The 19,808-nt window shown below is 42.2% G+C and overlaps 2 protein-coding genes across 2 annotated transcripts in view; both read right to left on the bottom strand.

Moving 5' to 3' along the window:
* Nucleotides 1–19,808, bottom strand: part of ak3 (adenylate kinase 3) — a 465,380-nt gene that overhangs the window by 110,514 nt on the left and 335,058 nt on the right. The window lies entirely within an intron of this gene.
* On the bottom strand, nt 2,433–18,208 carry noc4l (nucleolar complex associated 4 homolog). The gene is made up of 15 exons (XM_079524392.1): nt 18,028–18,208; nt 17,098–17,218; nt 16,388–16,494; nt 14,886–14,993; nt 13,163–13,312; nt 12,172–12,274; nt 11,999–12,033; nt 11,860–11,910; nt 8,660–8,771; nt 8,043–8,103; nt 6,050–6,160; nt 5,210–5,373; nt 4,797–4,879; nt 3,973–4,086; nt 2,433–3,521 (listed from the first exon to the last, which is right to left on the bottom strand). Exons 1-15 carry the CDS (start codon nt 18,178–18,180, stop codon nt 3,381–3,383), a joined length of 1,614 nt encoding a protein of 537 aa, XP_079380518.1. The 5' UTR covers nt 18,181–18,208; the 3' UTR covers nt 2,433–3,380.

Here is a 19,808-nt window from a genome sequence, read left to right as displayed (position 1 = left end):
TTTGTACAAAACGGGTACAAAGAGGGCTACTTCTGAAAAGTTTAGAAGCCAATCGTAGCCAATGAGGGTGGATTATGAGAAATCAAACAAACCCGTCTTGATCACATGACTATGAAGAGCATGTGTACCGATTTGCGTAAAATTTGGATAAAATCTGAAGGAGTAATATTAGAAAATGTGTTTTACATACGTCGGCCTCCTGGTGGCGCTATAAAGAGCAGATGTGAAAAATTCTCAACTGTAGATTTAGTCGACTAAATCTAGACTAACACTAAAACATTCCAGGTGACTAAAAATGTGTGACTAAATGAAAACTATTCAAGAGACTATGACTTAAACTAAAATCTAAATCTGCCAAAAACACTATATGGAACTAGATAAATGTGCTCCTCTGAGCACAGGTCTCCGCTAGGGCCACTCCTGTGAACTTTAGAAGCCATTCTTAGCCAATCAGGATGGAATATGAAAAGTGAAAACATAGTCTCGGCCATGCCTTAATTGGCCTGACGGAGACAATAAGCAGTTTCTGCACACTTGGATCAGTAGAAGCTTCTTTAATAAAAGCCAAAAGCATTTGGATCAGGCGACCCTCGTTCAAAGGTTGATTGACCGAAAGCTTTGCCCTGATGAAGATCTCCAGACTGAAAGCTTGGCTTTTTTTTTATTAGCCACTTGTGTTTTACCGGAGTCCCTCAGGGCTCTAGGCCTGTACAAGTATATTTTCTGTTTTGTAGGGAAAGCTTTGGCTGAAAATAGCCGATGGACAAGCTCACACAACGCATCGTAGTGGTTTGAAAGCTGCGTTGATCCAAGTGTGCAGAACCTCCTTTCATGTTACATCGTTTTGCATCATTTCACAAAATGATGCATGGAAATTCTTCTGCGTGTGAGTGACATTTCTTTCACCTCGTTGATCAGTACATTCATTTCAACAAATTAATAATGTTCAATCTCTGAACAGGTCCGTCCTCAAGCTCAAAATGACTTGGGCAAGCAGATTTATAATACTTTCACTGTAGAAGATAGATACCCCATGGCCTTGGGATATGTATCTATATCAAGTCAGCTTTATAAAGAGTTCATGGAACTTTTAAACTCGCTCTGGACATCATGGTGTATCCATGACAACCGACTGAGAAGTCACAAAAAAAAACACATCTCTGATGATGTTAGTACCCCTTACTATAAATACAATAAATCATGTACATTTCAAAAAAATTAGGTTAGGATTTGGAAGGAATTATTTTGTTCTTCTTACCCATTTAATTAAGTATCGTCAGCTCCCCTCGTCTTCACGTCATTGTACCTTCGTTTTGTAGGTTTCTCACCTTTAAATATAGCCTGGCTGGCCACGGCCGCAGTGCCATACGCTGCTCTTGTGATCTGTAAAAGGCACTTTGTATAGGATTCAAAAACAAATGTGCTGATCTTCATGTGTATTCCAGAGTTCTGTAGTGGTGCGTTTGTGGGTGTGTGAATGTGCGGCATCTCCCAAGACACCGCTTCAGAATCAGTAGTTTCCATGACGGGTCCAAATGAGAAAATGTGTGTGCACGCACACCGTGGGTATGACGCACAATGTTGTGTTTCCCTGTATCCAAATATATTTTATATTCCAGTTTGTGCCTGGCATTTTTCCTGACAATACAGTTGCTCCTTTGCAGCACTCAACTCGAAAGGAAAACGATTCAGAAAGGTTTTCTCGTTGTAGAAGCGCGCCCAATTTATGCCCCATAGCACGACGGTGTCGCACACACACATCGACAATAAGTAGACCTACAAAACCGCACGAGACCTCAAGCACATTGCCCTGTGGGCTTGTAGCTCCGCTGTTCTTGCCGCGCGGCACCATGTATGTGATGAAGTATGAAGCAGGCTTTATGCCCAGCAGGTCAGCCTGCTGCTGGGTGACCATATGGCATGCTTAAACAGAGCAGAATGTGGACTGCAGTGTAAATATACGTTTTTGTTTTATGGATGGAAACATTTTCAACGATTACCTTTTTTTCAATGACGAAAACTAGATAAAAATTAAGCTGCAATGACCAAAACTATGACAATTTTGTTAAATTTTTTTAAAAAACTACAGTAAAATATTAGGGGACGGACGATAGTGGAGAAGAGATCCAGTAGAACTAGAAAGACGAGTCATTTTATATTTGTCACGCTTCCAAAATAGCCGCACATTGTGAGCTTGTAGAGTACGTACATAGACCGCTATTTTCGGCATAAATCCAGCATTGCGATGCCATCAAAGCCATGCCAAAATAAATATATTTAAAAAAAATAAAACTAGAATCAAGTCGACTGAAACAAGAGTCATGTCAAATGACTAAAACTAAATGGAATTTTATTCAAATGAACACTGATCATGACAATATACATAGCTATTGGATCAAAATCAAGCACAGCTGGATTTTTGCCGTTCTGATTCATGTTTGCACGCATGATCTCAGGGGCTGTCCTTTTATTAAAATAGCACTCTTCACATTCATACATAAATTATAAAATATGTATATATCGGTCCGATATGTTGCCGGTCGATGCCGATATAATGGCTGATGTCTGGGTGCATCCCTACCTGGGAGTGGGACTCCGTTCTACACCAGTGGATCTCAAACTTTTTCCTGCCAAAAAAGGTGATGGCCGTGGACCACCATCTGAAAATGTGTTGTACAAGGGACGCCCAGAAGAGAATATTTGTGTTTAACTCATTTAGACCTGAGGACGATTCTACAAATGCCTTCTAAATCCTGACAGTTTTCTGAAAAGCCTATGTCAGTGGTGCTCAACCTTTTCCATGTCAAGGACCCCCAGATGTATCTGTAATTGGCCGCCGACCCCCATCTGAAAATATGTTGTTCCAGGGACCCCCCCAGAAGCAAAGATATGAGTTACAAACGTTCGCTCTGAAAGAATATATATTCAAAGATTTGCAGCACATTTTCGCGATTTTTCAAAAATAGCAGACCTACAAGATCGTACCTATGAGCTTGTAGATCTTCTATTTTTCAATAGCTAAAGTATAACATAATGCTTTAAAACACCAAAAGGTGTTCCTACAACAAATATATAATTCTGAAAATCATGGTGGCTAATAATTAAGCTACACTCAGGACATTGTAGTTAGGTTTTGGTAATGGTGACAAATTGAATCAGTCAATTCCATCTAGCAATTGTTTTCTATACCGTTTTATTAATAAGATGACATTAATCAAAAACAAAGTAAAAAAAAGGGGGTAAAGTGATTGATAATAAATGATAATGGACTGTGGATGCAATCTGATGAACTTGTAGATCTGCTATTTTTCCAACAGCTAAAGCATAACATAATGCTTTAAAAACACCAAAAAGGGGGGGGGTTCCCGCCACGGAATGGGCTATGCTAGCAGTCCAAAGTGCTGGCCCAGCACCGCTCCTCCTCCTCCCCCTCCGCCCTGCAGTAAGTGAGTGGCAGGCTCAAACTCCAGCGGCACCACGCCGTCCTTGGGGTCATTCTGCTTTAGGTCGCGTTCCATCAGCTGCGGACACACACACACACACACACACACACACAAAAAACAAAACACAATCCACCCAGAAGATGAAAAAATACCATTTATCGCTGTAGTGATAGACCGACTAAACGTCTCAGCCAATAGAGAGTCGCCCTTTCATGACGCCAGGCCCAGGAAATCATTCCCAATGCAGCGGCACGATGCGTCGTGAGCTTGTAGATCGGCTATTTTCAGCATGCGTAAAAAACAGTCATTACGACGGCATCGAGGCGCGCCAAAATACAATTTAGTCGACTAAATCAACTGTAGATTTAGTTGACTAAAATCTTATGACATTTAGTCGACTGAAACTAGACGAACACCAAGACATTCCAGGTGACTAAAATGTGACCAAAACTAAATGGAAAACTATTCAAGAGAACTGCGACTAAAACTAAAACCAAAATTAGCTTGGCCAAAAACAACACTGGCTCACCTCGTAGTTTGTCAGCTCCAGCAGCTCGTCGATGTCGTCCTCGAGTGTCGACAGGGGTGTGTTGATGGCCATGGCAGCCTTGGCCACGTCTGGGTGATAATGCTTCTGCAGGCTCTGGAACAAGGTTGGAAAACCCGAGAGAAGAAGTTCAATGATAAATGCGATAAGGCTTTGATGCGTTTCCAATCCTTCTCAATGGTTAACCCATTTAGGACGACATCGAAATTAAAAAAATGTCTTCAAAATCCTGACAGTTTTCTGAAGAACCTTATGTTTCTGTATCAGTGGTGCCCAAGATTTCATGTCAAGGACTCCAAAAACGATATGTTATATGCCTCCACCCCCATCTGAAAATATGTTGTTCCAGGGACCTACCCAGATTTGAGTTAAAATGTTCACTCTGTAATAATATATATTCAAAGATTTGAGGCACATTTTCACGATTTTTCAAAAATAGCAGATCTACAAGCTCATAGCGCGGCACCGAGTGCCGCGCTATGAGCTTGTAGATCTGCTATTTTTCAATAGCTAAAGCATAACATAATGCTTTAAAACACCAAAAGGGGTCCCGCGTGGGTGGAGCTTCATTTCCATCCACCTGCTGTCTAAAAAAACAGAAATGACGCAAAACACAGCTTCTTCTGTCCACGCATGGAATCTAAAGTACTGTGCTCAGAGACACTGGGCTCGCTGCTAAAAATCTAAAACCATATATTACACACATAAAGACACCCAGGAAAGTGTTCTAGTTCTAAACATCAAAAGGGTGAAGTGTCCCTTGACGTGTACTGCAGACAGAGTATCATAACCCAAAAACAACGCACCTTAAGTTCCCAAAGACTGCTCTCCAAGGCACGGCTCTGGGCAGGATCCTCCTCGTTCATCAGATATGGGTCTTCACAAGGCTCTGTCAAGCATACATTATGACAGGTTAAAAACGTGTTGATCCGTTTGGTTTGTGCATGTATGGCAGTGTTGTTTTCGTCGACCAAAACTAAGACGAAAAATGTTCGTTGACTACCTTTTTTTCACTGACGAAAACTAAGCTATGATGACTAAAACTAGATAGGGACTAGTGGACAAGAGATACAGTACAAGTCATTTTACACTTGGTTGCATGCTGAAAATAGCCGATCTACAAGCTCTTCAACGCGTCGCTCTGCGGTTCGACTTTGTGTCCTTATTATGTTATGGTCCTTGGTGTTCGAGCCAATTTTAAAGGTCCGTGAGAACTCACCATCTGAAGCGCTGGGCCGGTGAATGAGAACTCTACACGACGGGTGGCGACGGATCAGGTTGTTGATGAACGGCAACACCATCAGGAGGCCTGTAGGGGGCGCTGTGAGCGCCAGGCGGGCCAGGCGCTTGGCAAATGCTGCCACCAGATACACTGGCAAATGGCTGGAGGATCGCACACACACAGTGCCACACACACACACGCACACACAGCCACAGATTAAACAGTCACAAAAATATTTGATTATTGTCCCAAACAAATCATTGAAAAACAAATTCATGAAATATTTTGTAGAATGCAATTCCCCAACCACACTTCTTTTTTTAACACATAGGCGGGAACCCCTTTTTGTAAGCCTACCCTTCTGGACGGGATCCCCTTTTGCTGTTCTGTACAGTATTCAAATGTATGCTGCTATATAAATATTTTAAGTTTTTCAGAAAACTTATGTCAGGATTTAGAAGGCGTTTTTAGTCCAAAAATGGGTTAACCATACTTTCATAACGTGGGTGTGGAAAATTTTCCAATTTACAAGTTCATAGCGCGGCACAATTGTGAAAATGTGGTCACAACTCTTTGAATACCGGTATATATTCTTTCAGAGTGAACGTTTTTAACTCAAATCTTTGCTTCTGGGGGGGGGGGGGGGGGGGGGGTCCCTGGAACAACATATTTTCAGATGGGGGTCGGCGGCCAATTACATATATTTTTGGGGGTCCTTGACATGAAAATGTTTGAGAACCACTGACCATAGAAACATGGGTTTTTTCAGAAAACCGTCAGGATTTAGAAGACATTTTGTAGAATCTGTCCCAGGTCTAAATGGGTTAAACACCTTACCTTGAGGAGAGGAAGAGGTTGGCTAGGTGGAAGAAGCGCGCTCTGTACTTCACATGTAAAACAGAAGGCTCCAGCAGATTGTAGAGTTTCTGGTAGAAATCTGGATAGTCACTGCAGACACAAACAGGGGTCATTGTTTCTGGTGATACATCAAACTGTAAACGTTTTTTTGTACTCGTTCTCATTATTATAAATGATGATGATACATGACTATGATAAATGTTTCCACATCAAAATAAAAATAAATAAAATTTAAAAAAAAACATCCAACCATCCAAATACAACTTGTATGGGCAGGGGTAGCTCTTAAAAAGAACGTTTTTGCTACTCACCAAAACAAAGGCGGGTTGTGTCATTAGAAAGCCTACTTTCCTTAGTGGAAGCACTCTGAGCTCCCCACCACACGTATAAACGGTACTTTTTGGCCAAAAAGGGGATTTTGTTTAAACCAGAAAAAAAATACTTTTAGTTACTCCACTGCACCCTCTACCGATATTGAGAATTGCCTCATAGAGAATATTTTTCCTCCGGTGAAAAAACAAATCCCTTTCTGGCTGTGTATACGTGTGGTGACACAACCCACCTTTGTTTTGGTGAGTAGCAAAAACGTTCTTTTTATTTACGCTAAAGACGAGAGGCTGGTCTGCATTCATGCGAGCCCCGGAAGTCGAGAGTAACATAGCTCTAAATGAAACGCATTAGAGCTATGGACCATATATATACTACCATAGGATATGTACCTTGCCCTAGGCAAGGTTTGATTGATTGATTGAAGAATTTATTAACAGTTTGCAGAATTACAGTACATTTCAAGCACAAACTCAATACAAAGGCTGTTAACTGTGAGTGGACGACCCAATTAAGCATTACACTTGTTTCCAACAGGGTCCACCATGTTCAAATCATCAAAACATTTAGAGACGTACAAATAGACACTTCTATAGACAGAACAGGAATTCATCAAAAAAGAATTCATCAAAAAGGAGGTAAAAAGGGAAAAGAAAAATATACAGTGAGGGGAAAAAAAGGGGGGGGCGGGGGGGGGGATTCACGTTCAGCTCCGTTAAATTGTTTGTTTTCCTTGGAGGAGCTGCGTTGGGTCCCCAAGTCGGCTCCGTGGCCGTACCTTGAGTTGGCTGTGTGGCCGTGACCATCTCTTGTGTTGTCCTTGCGTTGGGTCCCCAAGTTGGCTCAGTGGCCATACCTTGAGTTGGCTGTGTGGCCGCGACCGTCTCTTGTGTTGTCATTGCGTTCGTGTTTGAGGGATACATATCCTACATATCCTACATATCCTATGGTAGTATATATAATACTAAGTTGCCATTTCAACGATATATGTCCAAGAATTTTAACACATTTATAGCCTATATATATTATTGGGCCTCCTATAGAGCGTCGCAGTCCCGCCCCTACCATGGGCGGGACTGTGTTTGTTGTCATGATTTGTCACGACTCGAGTTGGCTTTGTCCACGGCGTAAACGTCTTTAAATAAATACTTTCTGAAATGTCTATGAGGAAAATGAACGGAGAATCATTTCCTGGTCCAGGGTAGGGGGCGGGACTGCGACGCTCTATAGCACAGTATGAGTTACTCACAGGTTGTGCTGATGCATGAGGACAAACAGCCCATTGAGCGCCTATAGCACAGTACGAGTTACTCACAGGTTGTGCTGATGCATGAGGACAAACAGCCCATTGAGCGCCTATAGCCCAGTATGAGTTACTCACAGGTTGTGCTGATGCATGAGGACAAACAGCCCATTGAGCGCCTATAGCACAGTATGAGTTACTCACCGGTTGTGCTGATGCATGAGGACAAACAGCCCAATGAGCACCTATAGCACAGTATGAGTTACTCACAGGTTGTGCTGATGCATGAGGACAAACAGCCCATTGAGGGCCTATAGCACAGTATGAGTTACTCACAGGTTGTGCTGATGCATGAGGACAAACAGCCCATTGAGGGCCTATAGCACAGTATGAGTTACTCACAGGTTGTGCTGATGCATGAGGACAAACAGCCCATTGAGCGCCAGCAAACTAATTGCTCCTCCTGTAAAGTGAGAAAACAAAATGATGATATAAATCATATAATGCATTTCATGGAATTAAAACTCAAACGCAATTAATCTGGACAAATCTACCCATAGCTATGAGGCAGTGGTTCCCAAATATTTTCATGTCAAGGACCCTAAGAATTGACACTAATTAGCCCACGGGACCCCCATTTGAAAAGATATGCCAGGGACCCCCATAAGAGAAGAGTTTTACGGCTCTAGCAGTGATTCTCAACCCGTTTAATTACAAGGACCCCCCAGTTTGACATGCATTAGTTACGGACCCCCATTTAATGGCCTTTCCATCTCTGGGACCCCCAATTTATATTGTAAAATTTAACTCTGAGTGTACACTCTTCGAGTCCATTTGTACACTCTCTGAGTTTACAGACCCATAAGGGTCCAAACTATCATTTTGGTGGGGGACCCCCTGGAACTCCCTCAAGGACCCCTGGGGGTCCCCGGACACCACTTTGGGAACCACTGGTATAAGGCATTCCAAACAACACTCTTCAAAACAGTGTTCACTCTCATACCACCAAAACAACGTACCGACTTCGTAGGCAGCGGTCAAAAAGTCAATCATTAGAGTGGGCTTGCTCATATGAGGCAGGATGGAGTCATGGAGGATCACAAGAACCTTTTTGTACATGCTGTTTGGCAACTGTAGCAAAACACAGTAAACACAAATACAGAATATATGCGAATTAGAGAAAAAAAACAGCTCATGGCAATTGACCATATTAACAGTTTAACACTTTGATTGCTACAAGATCTCAACAGGCCTATTTGGATGTTGCTACCGTTTAACATTGCACAAAGGCCTTGTTCGGGGGCCCACAGCAAAATGTTCTCTTATAGCGAGAATCACACGCATACATCAAAAGAAAGCTGAACTTGTCCACTTCAATTTAAAAAATACATTTTGATTTTACCATGTTCCATTCTGGAGATATTGACCTTTTTGCAACACCTGCATTTGCCTGGAAGTGGTTATCTTGAACAGCGAGCAGAGTTATGGATGGTTTAAAGTCAGAGACATTGACAGGCAGATATAAAATTGAACCCAATAAATATCCTATACATCCTATACACCGAATGAAAGCCCTGAATGTGTACTTTTACGAGGAAAAGAGTAAACATTGATCCCATGTACAGTTAGACAGTAATTGGTTATTGAATGCAGCTTGTGCCCACCAGATAACTTCAGAGAAGACATGGACGTGAACTCCTCAATATTCACAAAATAAGGCCTATAGCGACATATAAATACTATATACCGTATGAAACAGAAGACTCTCTGCTTTCATAAGAAAAAAACTTCTACTGTAGTAATAATAAAAATCACACCCATGTGAAGTGAGTGGTGCAACTCTGTCCCATATTCTGTTCTCTGCTTATTCAATACAGCTCGCTATATACGGACTGAGGCAGAAAGTCATGTAAACCTTTTATTTACAGTTTGGTCTGTAAACTTCTACTGTAATAATAAAAATCACACCCCTGTGAAGTGAGCGTTGCAACTGTTCTGTACTTATTCACTACAGCTCGCTATATACGGACTGAGACAGAAAGTCATGTAAACCTTTTATTTACAGTTTGGTCTGTAAACTTCTACTGTAATAATAAAAATCACACCCCTGTGAAGTGAGCGGTGCAACTGTTCTCTACAGTTGCACCGCGCAACTGTAGAAGTTTTTTTCTTATGAAAGCAGAGAGTCTTCTGTTTCATACGGTATATAGTATTTATATGTCGCTATAGGCCTTATTTTGTGAATATTGAGTTCGGGTCCATGTCTTCTCTGCAGTAACAGTTATATCTGGTGGGCGCAATGTGCAATGTAACCAATTTATGACAAACTGTACATGGGATCAATGTTTACTCTTTTCCTCGTAAAAGTACACATTCAGGGCTTTCATTCGGTGTATAGGATGTATAGCATATTTATTGTGTTTATTGTTATATCTGCCTGTCAATGTCTGACTATAAACCTTCATAACTCTTTGCTTTCTTAGATGATGATGATGATTGCCTCATTGTCTTGATCGCAAAACATTGGGGGGGGGGGGGTTCATGGGCACATTGGGCAGCAAAAGTCTTGATCCGTACGGCTATAAAAAGTCCCATTCCACCGTTCGGTTCAGAACTATAGTATAACGGTGAGACGCGTTGTCATCATCAGCTGATTTAGTTTTTCAAGCTAGTGAAGTATATTTACTAACAAGAGAACATGCCTGGGCATGCAGGTTGGAGGCGATGGAGGAAAAAAAAAAGATTCCCCCGGCTGTGATGTCAACGACAACGGATCACAACACCACGGTTTAGGACGCGGAAAAGTTCGTTATACATTACACCCGGGTCGATTACGTCCCCGATGCGTTCATTGCGGTCTTATCACTACAATTATAATGAATAAAAAAGCGTTACAATCACACGTCCGAGCGATCTCCGATTATGACGGTTCTGCATGGCGATACGTGATCCACCAACGGCACACTGTCTTGTCGTGGCGGCCCCTCGATACTGTGGTTAGTTCGTAGTATTGTAGGCTCGGGGATCGTTTGGTCGCTACAGTATGAAGAAGGAAACATGCATCTGTCCATGTGTGTTGCAGACGCAATGCAATGCCGATCGGTTGTTTTTTTCCGAGAGACAGAGCCAGCCAGGACAGAGCCCCCATCTCGCAAGGCTCCTCCTGCAGGAGAAACAGGAGGGGAGGGGGGAATCGAGTAGTATAGTGTTGTGTGAAAGCCAATAGCTGGAGGAAAGCCTGGTGAGGCGAGGTTAGGTGAAATTTGATTCTTTTCACACCGACTGGATCATTCCATGGGCGCGCATGGGCGCGTCCATTTTAGACTGGCTTAGTGGCTTCTACACGTAAAACGGCCCGCCCTCCTGTTTTCAGGATGGGAGGGGTTTTTTTTTTTGGGGGGGTTTTTTCTGATCACGTGAGCGGGACTAAGCAACAATGATAGGGCGATGGTTCTTCATTGTCCGGGTGGGTAAAAAGATGAATGAAAGTATGCTATAAAAAAATGATTGAAACGTATTGATACGTGATCCGCACCCGACGTTTGATTAATTGATAACGTATTGATACGCGATTCGCGTCGGCTGTGTTAAGGGCTCCAGACGAAGGTCTCCGTCCTGTTAATTAGTACACTCTGATGCCCAGGACGGAGATTGATTAACAAGACGGAGATTAATGATATCAAAACCGATCGCATCGCTCCACAGCCTTAGGAGCGCCTGTTGCGCAATACTCAATGTTGCGTAACAGTGCGTCGTCATCGAAAATGCCCCCCCCCCCCCCCCCCCCCCCGTTTAGCAGACGAGACCGAGAATCTTAAAACGTTAATAACTCGCGATCTAAATCATCCCGTCCAATTCTAAGAAAAGATTTAGGGGTTACACAGTCCCCCGCTGTCCAGTCGCTAGTAGCGGTAGATTTAATCATGCCTCCCGTTGTTGTCGATCGCCGTTAAGAGTGTTTTGGCTACATTTAGCTGCCACAGCCACATCCGGGATAACATCCGGTCCGTCGGTAAAAGTGCTCCGCTGCTATAAATCGCTGGGCACATTTATTTAATGGATTAAATAACCCCCGGGCAATTTTGTTCCAATATCATAATCGGGAAAGTGGGAAATCCCAGTATGAAACTTGAGCATTAGGGTCACTACTTTGTTACACATGTAGGCCTACTGCATAAAGAGGAGACATTAGTTCAATCAAACTATTGTTTTTTTGTACCTTGTACTTGAGAAAGCCAAGCCACATCTTCTCAAATGCACGCTTATGCTCCTAAAATGAGAAAAATGATTAAAACCTTAATTATATAATGCTTTGGTTGTATGCAGGAAATAAATGGTAGAAAGGTAACACTACTTACATTCAATTTAGCCGCTTTCCAATCTTCGTGCTTTGCTAAAATGACAAATGAAATACTTTTAAAACAAAATAATTTTACTAATTCTGCTATACGTGATATATTTAGGAAACAATATACTGTACTGATAAAGTTTCTTTAGATTAGATAGTTTAAAAATGGCACACAGATCTAACCTTCCTGTTTGACTAAGAAGTTTGTCAACTCCGCCTCCTGGCTGGGCATGTTGATGTTTGACATTAAGGTGAACACGTTGCTCTGGTATATGGGCATCAGTGCCTGGGGTGTAACAAGGATTGATTGAAATATTTATTAACAGTTTGCAGAATTACAGTACATTTCAAGCACAAACTCAATACAAAGACTGTTAACTGTGAGTGGACGACCCAAAAAAGCATTACACTTGTTTACAAGAGGGTCCACCTTGTTCAATTCATCAAAACATTTAGAGACGTACAAATAGACACTTCTATATAGCCAAAGAACAGAACAGGAATTCATCATAAAGGAGGTAAAAAGGGAAAAGAAACATATACAGTGAGGGGAAAAGGGGGTGGGTGGTGGGATTCAGATTTTACGGGGGCCAGTTTCGAATTGCAGCCGTCCGTAGGTGCCCTTTGAGAGCGGTTTTGAAGGAGTCAAGGGATTTGCATGTCTTAATGACTGTTGGTAGGGCCTTCCACATTTTGGTGGCATAGGAGCGAAAATAATTTAGTCCCTTGTTTGTGCCGAATCTGGGTTGTACATGGGTCCCTCTTGAGGAAGTACAACAACATTAATTTATTGTACAGTAAAACTGCCAAGTGCTCAAAGCGCTTTACAATGGTCCATTCATTCATACATTGGGAGGTGAAGTGGCGAATAGTCACTTCCCACATTCACACACCGACGGTGGCGAGCTCACACCGACCAACTCTTTGGAGGCAATGTAGGGTTTGCCCAAGGACACTTCGACATGTGGACAGGAGGAGCCGGGATTCGAACCGCCGACCCATGGATCATTGGACGACCTGCTCTACCTCCTGAGCCACAGCCGCCCTACTTGACTGAGACAAATCTTTGGAATAACTTATAAATTACATAGGATATGATTTCATATGGCGTTTGTTGCATGATGCATACAAAGAGATGAAATTCCACTGCCCTGGAAGGGTACCACTCACTCACCCCTTTGTTTTTGTCCATGACCAGGGCTATATTCTCACGGAGAGAGCTCATCACATAATAGCGTACATCTTCCATTTCCAGGAACTCTTGATACCTGGAGATGAGCAAGGAGTTGTCCTCCGTTTTTGACAGCAGTCTCTCAACCACAGCCTGGCAATGAAATAGATCAGAAGTATATCAGATGCTACAGTGAATATCTTACGTAAGATGCTGAAATAGACAAGTTCAAGAATCCTTTTAGTGTAGGCAATTACAGATGTCTGATATTCAGTATTTGGCATTTGCATGAAATTACTCTCATTAATTACCTGGACTGTGCAGTCCGCCACAGTATAATGTATTAATTTGTCCTGCTACAGTATCATATTTAACAAAATCTGTTTACAATTCTCAGAATAATAAGGCCAGAGCAATAGGAATGTGACTGTCTAGTATGACAATTTCAGAATCCTCTTCATCACATCAGGTCACACAGGTTGCTTTTCCATAGGACCGACATGCGGAAATCGATCGGATTAAGGTCGGCCAACATGCGATAAGGTTGTCGACCGGATAAAGGTTGGCCAACATGCGTTAAGGTAGGCGACCGGATAAAGGTTGGCGAACATGCGTTTAGGTTGGCGACCGGATTAAGGTTGGCCAACATGCGTTAAGGTTGGTGACCGGATTAAGGTCGGCGAACATGCGTTTAGGTTGGCGACAGGATTAAGGTCGGCGAACATGCTTTAAGGTTGGCAAACTTGTGCTGCTCCGTGCTTGCGGTTATGGTTAGGTTAGGGTTTGAGGTAGGTTGTCGTTGTCGGACCAATAGTATGTCCAACCTAAAACCTGCAGCAACACAGGTTTTTGTAAAACAGCAGTGCTGGAGCAGAACAGCTGGTGCAAGAATAGAATCAATGCACCTCTAATCCATTTTGGCTTGGCACCTTAATTTTTACTCCCAAGTCCCAACACCGCGACTGGCTAGCTGCACGTTGCTGTATCTGGGCTCAGACATTTTAGAAACAGTTTTAAAGAGGAAACATGTCCTCTTCTCATTTTTAAAATGAACCAAAGCTAAGATCGGGCCATAACAGGAGTTATTAAATAGACCCACAACACAACAGCATGTATATGCGGTTGGCCAATCAGAGGCAGTAACTAAGACGTGCAGCTAGCCCAGTCGCGGTGCGGGAGGCGGGACATGGGAAGTGAGGAGGAGAGAATTTCAGAGAAGCCAAAACTTCAACTAAAAAAAGATTAAAAATACTTAACGCAACGCCGATTAACGCCGCTTCGCACACGTTTCCGCAGTCTCCTATACTGCAGCTCTATGCATCGTTGAAACATCTCACCAACACTCAAGCGACCGCGCGGGTCTCCGTGAACAGACAGTGGGTAAAGCTGCGTCTATTGGAGAGTGGATTAACTTGTAAGGGACCCTAAAGGTAACGCCGTCCAAAATACAGAAACGGTAACCGAGGGTCCCGAAAGTGGCTATGTGTGCTTGTAGATCAGCAGTTTTTGGAATTAAGTTCCATTTACGTGTTTATTTAAGGTTTATAAAAATAAATAAAAAGATTATTTTCTTTTATACCAAATCTCGGTCAAAACATTGGTAGTCTTGGACTCTCAAATCAGGATTGGCATCACGGACCCATGATTTTATTTACATTGCACTTCACATTCGACTCAAATCTCAAAGTACTGTACTTACAACACAATAGCGGATAAAGAATCCTACCTGAATAAGTTCCCTTGGGAAGCTGTAATGTTCGCTCCAGTCCAGGTCCTCAAGGGGGTGCTGGCCGACTGCACCAGCAAACTTCATCAGGGCACAAAGGGCATTCTCCTGTAGCAAAACAATCAACATGATCATGCCAGTGCAACTCATTATTACAGCCATCAACTCATATATATTGGCCAATATTATACAGTATGTCATTATTTTTTATTTAACTTTTTATCCCAAGATTTTGCAACCCATTTTTTCCACCCAGTGTCAATTATCTAATGTAATCCTGGGCGCTACACTTCCTCTGCCAACCTGGGAAGGGCAGCGGACTGACCTCATGCTTCCTTCTATGCATGAGGAGTCCGGCCTTTCCCCGGCCGGACGGGAACCCCTTTTGGTGTTTTAAGCATTACGTTATGCTTTAGCTGTTGAAAAATAGATATATATACGAGCTTATACTGTAAGTCTGCTATTTTTTTTAAATCGTGAAAATGTGGCGCAAATCTTATATTCTTTCAGAGTGAACATTTTCAATTCAAATCTTTGCTTCTGGGGGGGTCCCTGGAACATCATATTTTCAGATGGGGGTCGGCGGCCAATTACACATATTTTTGCGAGTCCTTGACATGAAAATGTTTGAGAATGACTGACATGGAAACATAGGGGTTTTCAGAAAACTGTCAGGATTTAGATGGCATTTGTAGAATCGTCCTCGGGCGCCAACCCTGTGTTGGTTATGTTGCAATGGAAAGCGTTGAGTTTTGTACATTGGCCATCTTTGAACAGGGATTAAGTTGTGTTTTTTATTTTATTTAAGGTATCTACATAATACATATTTATTTACACAATGACATAGAAGCACATGCATCCAACATTATGTACATGAGGTTTAGAAATGAGGTGCATGAGCTGGTCATGACATTAGTGCACAAATAGTATCAGTGCAATGCAAATAAGGCTCAGCATGTGGGCAAAGTCCCAAGCAGAGGCGTATCTACAATAAGGCGAGGGCAGGCGTCCGCCTGTCCAAATCCATTTCTGGCCTGGCCAAAATCCATACAATGAGAAAAAAAGAAGACAAAAACAAGACCTGAGAACTATTAATGGACAGCTGATTGGCCGTTGCGGTAGAGCGCGACCCTCAATCACCCATTGGAATGTAAATGCATGCCTTTCAGCCTTTGTATCCTACTCGTCTGGCAGGTATATCTCTTTGAAAACCATTAGTGCTACGATTGTGCGCGGGGAGACGACAATTAACACATGACCTTGCCTGCCCAAAACGTAATTCCTGGATACGCCACTGGTCCCAAGGCACCTATGTTTATTTTTTGTATTGAAAATTAAATAAATACGAGTTGTACTCGTCTCTTGACTTGTTGAGGAGTTGAGGAGTCAACTGTCCCAACGCACCGTTGCTGCATTTTAATGTACGAATGTATGAATGTAACTAAATGGACAGCTCCAGTTGGTTACACTTGTAACAGGACTTTACCGTGCGGTCAACTCACCTTGACTTGGTGAGAGTTGTGATGGAGGTGGTCTAGCAGCATCTCCACACAGCTGTTGTAACGATGACGCATGAACATGCGATACATATCCTCTGCACTGTGTTTGTCTAACACACACACACACAGTCAAGTATAGGGATGAAGATCATAGTGTAAACAGTGGCTTGATTGATTGTACCGTTGACACTATATACTTAATGTACCACACACACACACACACACACACACACACACACACACACACACACACACACACACACACACACACACACACACACACACACACACACACACACACACACACACACACACACACACACACACACACACACACACACACACAATTTATCAACATTGTAAATTGGAGTTAAATTAACATGACAGTATTCATAATATTGTCTGTGTGGAGCTGCAATGTACAGAAAAATAATCACACTGAGGGGGCGCCCACTGTATTTATATTGGCCACATGACGTCTCTGACGCCGTCATGTAGTGCCCTAAACAAAGATAAAAGTCCATAGACTTGGCCTGCAAACGATCTATGTCATAATTGCACTAAACAAACAAAGACTAGTCCATAGAACTGGCTGTCATATGACGGAATCTTCAAAAGCCATGAATTGAAGCACCCCTGTGTGACTGTGTGTATGTTTGTGTGTGTGTGTGTGCGTGCGTGCGTGCGTGCGTGCGTGCGTGCGTGAAACTAACCAGCCGAGGTCTCCTCTTCACTGGGGAGTTTTCCTACAAACAAGTCTCTTCTCTCCAGTAAAGTGCAGAACAATTTGCTACACGCACCGATAGCGTCGATGACATTCTTCTCTTTCTCCGTCTGGAAATCAAGATGATATTAATAACAAACCACAATTTGTCAACGCTGGGTAATATAGTAGAAAGACCCTCGTCTGCTTTCCTTGGCATGATTCATGACAGTGGTTCCCAAACCTTTTCATGTCAAGGACCCCCAAATTGACACTAATTAGCCCACGGACCCCCCATTAGAAAATATATGCCAAGGACCCCCATAAGAGAAGATTTATACGGCTCTAGCAGTGATTTTGCAGTGATTTTGTGGCAGCGGTGGCCGAACGGATAGCGGCGCGGTCTAGATACCGGAAGGTTCCCAGTTCGAACCAGCCGTCCGACACGTTAAAATTACCACCGCTGAAATGCCCTTGAACAAGGCATCAACCACTACGATGAAATGTGTTCTATGAGCAGGGCCTGGCTGGAAACAAGTTCTTGAGCTTAGCCCAGATACCCTGGGTAAATATAGATTTCATTTCATTTCATTTCATTTTCAAACATTTTCATTACAACGGAGTAAGGATCCCCAGTTTGATCTGAATTAGGATACGGACCCCCATAGAAATGCCATTACATGGGGCCCATGTAATGGCATTTCTATCTCTGGGACCCCAATTTATATTGTAAAATCAAAGTTAATTTAACTCTGAGAGGGTCCATTTGTACACTCTCTGAGTTACACACCCAAAATGGGTCCATTTGGTTCCAATACTATCATTTGGGAACTCCCTCAAGGACCCCTGGGGGTCCCCGGACCCCACTTTGGGAACCACTGATTCATCCATGGGACATAATATGCCACCAACAAACAGCTATTATTGTGTTTTCCCATACCTGGAGGCACTCGAGAACATCAAAAACGTCATTGGCATGTTTTCTGCTATCGACAATCCTTACGACTGTGCATTCCAGGTCAATTTTCTGTCTTTTAGAGCTGTCTTCTGCTGTTTTCTCCGAACTCACGTTGCGTTTCATGGTCGGCGCCATGTTTGTTTTTAGAAGCAAGAGGAGCTTCTTCTTTGTTTTACGCCTTTAGTCGGTTGACATCCAGCCTGTCTGTGCATTAGCGCCACCTTCTGCTCCGGGTGAGGATCAGAAAAAATAAAATTTGCTTGATCTATTAATTCAGTGTGAAGAATAGCTCGACCAATGCTGGTTATTTAGTTAGGACCCACTACAGTGGTGTTCGATACGAACTTAACCGGGATATGGAAACCCCCAATGAAAAGCTCTATAATTTGCTTGGCCAGATATTCCGTCCTATCCAACCGACTCAGGCCAAAGATATTAGAAGATATTCTGCCCCTTAAGTCTCTGATTGTAATGCTTTTATACTTTTAGTTATATGCGTGTCATAATGACAATGCTATCCAATCGCATATGACGATGACACACATGTATCCCTATATGGGGTTTCCATATTAATCTGATGTCAGCATTGGATATTTCCATTATCTCCACATATGGATCTGGAGATCCAAGTGACGGCCTTTTATCCCCATATATGGAGATCCATTTGAGAGCCTTCGCAACACAGTGGTTCCCAAACTTTTTCATGTCAAGGACACCCAAATTGACACTAATTAGCCCGCGGACCCCCATTTGAAAATATATGCCAGGGACCCCCATAAGAGAAGATGTGTACGGCTCTAGCAGTGATTCTCAACCCGTTTAATTTCAAGGACCCCCAGTTTGACATGCATTAGTCTACAGACCCCCCCATTTAATGGCATTTCTATCTCTGGGACCCCCAATTTATATTGTAAAATCAATGTTAATTTAACTCTGAGGGTGTACAAATGGAACCAATTGTACTTGTATTAAATACAAGTAAAAAAAAATCACATAAATGCTAAAAAAACTAAAAAACATTGAACAAGGGTAAAAAACAAAAGTAATAGCTTCAAATCAAGTCAGTAGAATTCGTTGAAATTGAAAGTGAATTTAAGATAAGGTTACAACAAAATCAGTTAAAAGCAAGGCCATAGAAATGGGTTTTTAGCCGCCTCTTAAAGTCATCGACTGAGGTTGAGTCTGATATGTCTGATCTGTAAAGGGAAGAGAGTTCCACATCCTTACACAGTACTGCCCTGCTACTGTACTACTGTACTGTACTAATTGCCTTTTTTATTATTGTAAAAAAAAAGGAAAAAAAGTATACTTTGGAAAAATGGTCGGAAAGAATGTAAAGTATATATGATTTTAGCATGCATGGTACATCCGTATCAGATGTACTATAAAATATAAAAATGATAATGTATTTTATATTTGGTTTTATATTTATAAGGCCCAATATTTCTACAAATGCTTCAAATACAAAACCTGTAATTTTGGGGATAAACAATAAGTTGAAGTGTAAATTGAGGTCTGATAATGATGTACCATGTCCATGTATGTCAAATCAAATCATGTCGGAACTAACTATCCTTTATAGTATTTCTGACCATTTTCAAGTAGGACATGCACTCCTAAATGTACCCTTCAACTTTATCCACAAAATGACTGGCTATCCATGGGTTTCATAGCAATTGTATAATTGTATGTGCATGTTTAGCTCACTGGAAACACGCTGCTACACCAGTGGTTCCAAATGGCCTCTTGCATCTCTTTTGAGT

This window comes from Electrona antarctica (assembly GCF_951216825.1).
Source record: "Electrona antarctica genome assembly, chromosome: 16".
Classification (NCBI taxonomy): domain Eukaryota; kingdom Metazoa; phylum Chordata; class Actinopteri; order Myctophiformes; family Myctophidae; genus Electrona; species Electrona antarctica.
Note: the sequence above shows the minus strand (reverse complement) of the source record. Positions and strands in the feature narration are given on the sequence as shown.

Bases quoted from the DNA above. Each gene is read 5' to 3' on its own strand.
- noc4l (XM_079524392.1), bottom strand. From the start codon at position 18,180: ATGGCGCCGACCATGAAACGCAACGTGAGTTCGGAGAAAACAGCAGAA. The intron at 5,374-6,049 runs GTAAGGTGTTTA...GCGATCCTCCAG, and splicing joins AACCTCTTCCTCTCCTCAAG to CCATTTGCCAGTGTATCTGG. The intron at 3,522-3,972 runs GTGAGCCAGTGT...GTGTGTCCGCAG, and splicing joins TGGAGCTGACAAACTACGAG to CTGATGGAACGCGACCTAAA.